Genomic DNA, 6,000 nt, shown 5'->3' with positions numbered 1-6,000 from the left:
CATATACGAAAGTAGAATAATATAATTAACACAAAACCTCCCCCCCCCCCCCCCCCCCAAGCACATCAGGTCTCCAACTTCAACAATTATCAACAAGGCCATTCTTGGGACTTCCCTGGTGGCCCAGGGGTTACAAATCCGCACTTCCATTGTGGGGGGCATGGGTTAGATCCTTGGTCGGGGAACTAAGATCCTACATGCCAGGGGGTGCAGGGAAAAAAAAAAAAAAGCCATTCTTGTTTCACCTTGATCCAATCCACACCCTATTCCCCACTGGACTTTTTTTTTTTTTTTTGGCTGCATTGGGTCTTCATTGCTGCGCGCGGGCTTTCTCTAGTTGTGGTGAGCAGGGGCTACAACTACAACATTGCAGTATGCAGTCTTCTCATTGCGGTGGCTTCTCTTGTGGAGCACAGCCTCTAGGCACGCAGGCTTCAGTAGTTGTGGCCCGCGGGCCCTAGAGTGCAGGCTCAGTAGTTGTGGCGCATGGGCTTAGCTGCTCCGCAGCATGTGGGATCTTCCCAGACCAGGGCTTGAATCCATGTCCCCTGCACTGGCAGGTGGATTCTTCTTTTATTTTTTTAAAAATAAATTTATTTATTTTTATTTTTAAAATTTATTTTTGGCTACATTGCGTCTTTGCTGCTGTGCACGGGCTTTCTCTAGTTGCGGCAAGCGGTGTCTACTCTTTGTTGCGGTGTGCGGGCTTCTCATTGTGGTGGCTTCTCTTTGTTGCGGAACACAGGCTCTAGGCGCGTGGGCTTCAGTAGTTGTGGCATGCAGGCTCAGTATTTGTGGCTCACAGGCGCTAGAGCGCAGGCTCAGTAGCTGTGGCTCACAGGCCCAGCCGCTCCGCGGCATGTGGGATCTTCCCAGACCGGGGCACGAACCCGCGTGCCCTGCATCGGCAGGCGGACTCTCAACCACTGCGCCACCAGGGGAGCCCCCAGGAGGAATTTTTAAAGAGGGGAGCGTGGCACTCTGGCAGCAGAATGGTGGCGGTATCTGAAATCCAACCCCTCCACCCTACTCCAAGATTGACATTCGAATCTGGTGCTAGAATTTACTTTAGAGGGCCTCAGTTTCCCTATAAGCAAAACAAGGAAAATGGACTAAATTATAGGCAATAACTGTGTAACAGTGAAATGAGCCCTTGACTTTGAGTCAAAAGACCTGGATTAAGAGTGCCAGCTGTGGGACTTCCCTGGTGGCACAGTGGTTAAGAATCTGCCTGCCAATGCCGGGGACATGGGTTCGAGCTCTGGTCAGGGAAGATCCCACATGCTGCGGAGCAACTAAGCCCGTGTGCCACAACTACTGAGCCCGCGCTCTAGAGCCTGCGAGCCGCAACTACTGAGCCTGCATGCCACAACTCCTGAAGCCCTCACGCCTAGAACCCCTGCTCCACAACAAGAGAAGCCGCAACAAAGAGTAGCCCGCGCACCGCAACAAAGAGTAGCCCAGCTCGCTGCAACTAGAGAAAGCCCGCGCACAGCAACAGACCCAACACAGCCAAAAATAAATTAATAAATAAAATTTTTAAAAAGTGCCAGCTGTGCCTCTTGCAAATTATGTAACTTACAATAACTTATGTAAGCAAGCCACTTAACCTCTCTGAGGTTTAATTTTGGATCTATGAGATGCTCACTAAATATTTTTTCTATTTCTTAATTTTGTATCTATATGTTTACTTGTTATATTTTATGATGTACATAAATCAAATCATTATGCTGTACACCATAAACAGTGATGTATGTCAATTATATCTGTATAAAACTGGAAGATAAATGAAATACATTAGAAAATGAAAAATATATATATAAGACATGGAACGATTCAGTCAGCTAGTCAGTTGAGCTAGGACTGCAACCCAAGCCTTCACCTCCAAATTCTGAGCTATTCAAATTGTGCTCGAAACTAATACAACACGAAACTTTGGTGGGGGAAGCTGAAAGCCTGCTTTGCTGAGTCACAAAATGCACTAGACCGTAACACTTCCCCCGGAGTTTACACCGGAACAGACATCACCCATCACCCTACAATGTAGGCCAGGCTCAACCCCGGGGTGCGAAGGGCCACAATGAGAGTCCGATGACCAGGGGTCTAAGAATGGGCTCGTGCTGCCAGCGTCTCCCTTTCCGGACACTGCTTCTCCTCTGTCCGGTTCCGGGCTGCAGGTTTACCTCAACAGTCATTCACTCCACCAAGATTTGAGAATCAGCTCAGGGTGGGACGGTGCGCCAGGCCCAGAGCCGAACGAGGCGAGGCAGACCAGACCCTGCTCCCTTAAACTGACTGTCCAGTGCGGGTGGGGGCGGCCGGGGTCCGGGGTCCCAGGGGGGCTATGCCCGACAGCGTTCGCACCTGCCCGGCACCACCTGAGCGTAAGCAACAGTCGGCTCCGCGACCCCTTAACCTGGCCGTCCCGCTGCCGTCACCCCGGCCCCGCGGGGCCCATCGCGCCCGTCAGCTCACCTAGGGGCCGCGCCCCCGTCCGAACCCAGCCTGCGCTTCCCGCTTTGTTCCCAGAGCGGGTTCTGGAGGCGCCGCGCGCGCCCAGCCCCAGCCGCTTCCAGGCAGCGCCCCCCGAGCTGCCTGGGAGGGCGCGCGGGGGCGCGCACGAGCGGCGCACGCCCGTCCCGCATGCCCGCGATCCCGATTGGCCGCGCCGCGTGACGTCACCGGGAGGCCCCGGCGGCCGCTGGGAGCCGGCGCCCGCGCGTGCGCAGACGGGGGGCGCTGAGCGGAGGGGGAGGTGGCCGGCCGCTTCTCCCGCGTCCGCCATTTTGTTGCTGTGGCTCTTGGGAGCTGGCTGGGCGAAGCGGATCTGGCGGCGCGGCGCTCCCGGGGGTCCGGTGCTTGGCTTGGCCTCGGGGCTCGGTGCGGAGCGGCGGGGGCGCGGGGCCGGAGCGCGCCGGGCCAGGAGTGACCGGAGGGTCCCGGTTGGCCTCTGCCGCGCTTGGCTTCACCGCCGCGACCCGGCTGGGCCCGCACCCCCGAGCCGGCTCGTTCCGTGAAGCGGCCCCGGAGCAGGCGGGCGGTGCGGAGGATGCTGCGGGCCCGCGGCCGCGAGGAAGGTGCCGGCTCGGCCCAGTAGGCGCGCGGTGAGCCAGAGGCCCGGCCCGGCCCGCAGACGGTTCGGGCGGAGCGTCCAGCGCAGGCAGAGCAGCCCCGGCCCGCCCGGCCCAGCGCCCGGCCCGCCATGTCCTCCGCCAGGTTCGACTCCTCGGACCGCTCGGCCTGGTACATGGGGCCCGTGTCTCGCCAGGAGGCGCAGACCCGGCTCCAGGGCCAGCGCCACGGCGTGTTCCTGGTCCGCGATTCGTCCACCTGCCCCGGGGACTACGTACTGTCCGTGTCCGAGAACTCGCGGGTGTCTCACTACATCATCAACTCGCTGCCCAACCGCCGCTTCAAGATCGGGGACCAGGAGTTCGACCACCTGCCGGCCCTGCTGGAGTTCTACAAGATCCACTACCTGGACACCACCACGCTCATCGAGCCGGCGCCCAGGTGCGCGGAGGGCGTGTGCGGGCGGGGGTCGGGGCTGAACCCGTGGCCCCCTTTTCGGAACCGGGTTACTTTCCGGAGGGCATTCCGAACCGAAGGCAGTGTCAGGATCTGGGTCATTGTTGATGAAGGGGTGCGTCTTAAATGTGTTGAGTTGCGGGTGCCTAGTTGAAAATGGACGCTTTTTGCCTTCGTTACGTTCTTGGTTTAATTACCCTGCTAAAGCAGAATTTTGTTGTTGTTTTTGAAACCTTTTTTGGGCCACGGATTGAGACTCTGAAGCTAGCTTACCCTCCCCCCACGCCCCGCAAGCACACACGAGTTTGCACACCTTTCAAGGTTTTTGAACTCCAGGTTAAGACCTCCTGGACTGCAGCTTTTGGAACACTGGGCAGATGAAAATGCTTTAGCGTTTAGAAACAAATACCTTTAACTGTGAAATATCAGAACTATATATTGATACCCTGGTGCCAAGTTTGAAATAACCTAGGCATCTATTTTATAATACATTAATTACAAAAATTGTAAAAGAAGGTGCGTTGGCTTCAACGAAGACTTTTTTTTTTTTTTTTTTTTTTTAACAGTTTCCCCCCAAGCTGGACCGTCCATAGACTGGAAATCCATTTGGTTAAATTCCAAGGAGGAATGAGGCTAGAATGTTACTAAGGGAATTTTTTGAATGACACTCATCTTAATTCTATCTTACTTGAATTTCAGATATACTTTTTGTGTTAAGTTTAATGACTTAGTATCTATTTTAAAGTTAACCCAGAGTGACACCGATCATTAGGCATCCTCTTTTCATTTGATTATTTGCCTTAATCAGTATTTTGCTAGAGGTTTCTTTTATTTAAATTACGCCAAATTTGAGCTGAAGAGATTGCCTAGAATTTTAAAAGTAAAAGGTATTTCACTGCCCAGTTGATTTCTTAAACATTTGTTTAAAAAGGATAGATTTTTCAGGATGAGATGTTTCTGACTTTACAGATTCTCTGACAGGATTCTACTCTGAGCTCTAAACACTAAAAGGTATTATATTAATTAAGGAGCACCCACTGGACGCCTCAGCGTTGCTTCTGTGGAATAGAGATAGAGAAGGAACAGCATGACAGTGGAATGACTTTGAGGTTAACTGCAGAACTAAATGGATTTTAAAAACTGGTGAGAAAGTGATTATAAATCAGATAGTGTATAACGAAGACCTAGACACCAAAAAGAATCTGATTGGTGAAACCTCCAGGTCCCAGAAGATACTGGTGACTGGAGTCAACTTTCAGCACATGTAATTCCAATATAAGGGGTTGGAGAGACTCTTAGAACCCACAGTAATGAGATATTAGATACGTTTAAGTAAATTAGTTGCCTAGCTTGTGGAGGTGAATTATATCATTAATTTTAGGCATTTAGCATGCCATGTTGTGTGCCGGGTGTGTGCACTTTGAGGTGACAGGTACTATAGTGCAGCTGTGAGTGAATAACTAGATCCCCTTCTGGGTGGAGAAAAAGGATTGTGCTGCAGCGGCTTCCCGCAGAAACGACCCCAAACTTCCCCTTCGGGCGTCTTCCCAGGTGCCCTTGTAACTTTGTGAGTGTGGTGCCTGCCCTCACCCCTCTCATCCTCCTTCCCGGGAGCCAGCCCTGCACGCCCATGCACACCTGCGGGCCTTCGTTCGACTGCTGGCCCTCCGTGGAGCACCTCCCTCCACCGGTTCCTCACCTGCGGAAATCCTCCCTTTGGTGCTGGGGCCTTTACCTGACCCCCTTGAGTTCAGCCTTGATTGTTTCTCCTCTGTGCCCTCTGCCCCAGGCATTTTGCTGTAGTTTAGTTTTTCCTTTTCCCTGCTGTCTCCAAGGGCTGTCACAGTGCTGGTTGAATCAGATCCTGGCTGGATTTACTTTGTCACACTAAATCTGGATTGCCTCTCCTGAGGATTTGGTTGATGTGTTTGTTACCTACTGTAGGAGACTACACCAGGCAAGCCTTGGCCAAATGCAGAAATCAGGGCGATGCATTTTCACACCCCAGACAGGATAAATAAAGTGGTTTAGCTTTTTTAGGCCTCAAAACTGAGCTTCTGAAGCCAGAGTTTCATGCCCCTTGGCTAATAGTTCTTTTGGGGGGTCTGTTTTGCTTAGTGAAAGGTCACAACTATATGACTTCCTCAGAATTTAAGGACTGGTGCTTGTTTTGTGCTAGTCTGATCTTTTTTATTGGAATGTTCCTTAACTTTTAATTTTATATTTTTATTCAAATATTACAGGAGAATTATGTTCCAGTGATAGGCACTGGGAAAGAGGGGTGACAGACATGCTTTCTCTGTCATGGAACTTAGATTTTAGTGGAGGAGACAGACAGAAAAGTAGAAAAATAAAATACTACAAGATTTGTGAATGCTATGAAGGAAATCAATCTAGGCTGAGAGGATCTAGTAGAAGGGACTTACCTGAGCTGGTGAGGTCAGAGAAAGCGTGAAACTGCAGAAGGGAGGA

General features: G+C 51.9%; 1 protein-coding gene across 1 annotated transcript in view; it reads left to right on the top strand.

The window, feature by feature from the left end:
• Positions 1-2,803: 2,803 nt before the first annotated feature.
• The window catches only part of CRKL (CRK like proto-oncogene, adaptor protein), a 31,688-nt gene continuing 28,491 nt past the window's right edge, over positions 2,804-6,000 (top strand). The window contains exon 1 of the mRNA XM_029231189.1: positions 2,804-3,513. Coding sequence (XP_029087022.1) covers positions 3,203-3,513 — 311 coding nt within the window. The 5' untranslated portion in view covers positions 2,804-3,202. The remainder of the gene's footprint in view (positions 3,514-6,000) is intronic.

The sequence above is a fragment of the Monodon monoceros genome, unplaced genomic scaffold (genome assembly GCF_005190385.1).
Source record: "Monodon monoceros isolate NGI ecotype Baffin Bay Population unplaced genomic scaffold, NGI_Narwhal_1 Super_Scaffold_1, whole genome shotgun sequence".
NCBI classification, from domain to species: Eukaryota; Metazoa; Chordata; class Mammalia; order Artiodactyla; family Monodontidae; genus Monodon; species Monodon monoceros.
This window is presented reverse-complemented; position numbering and strand designations above follow the sequence as displayed.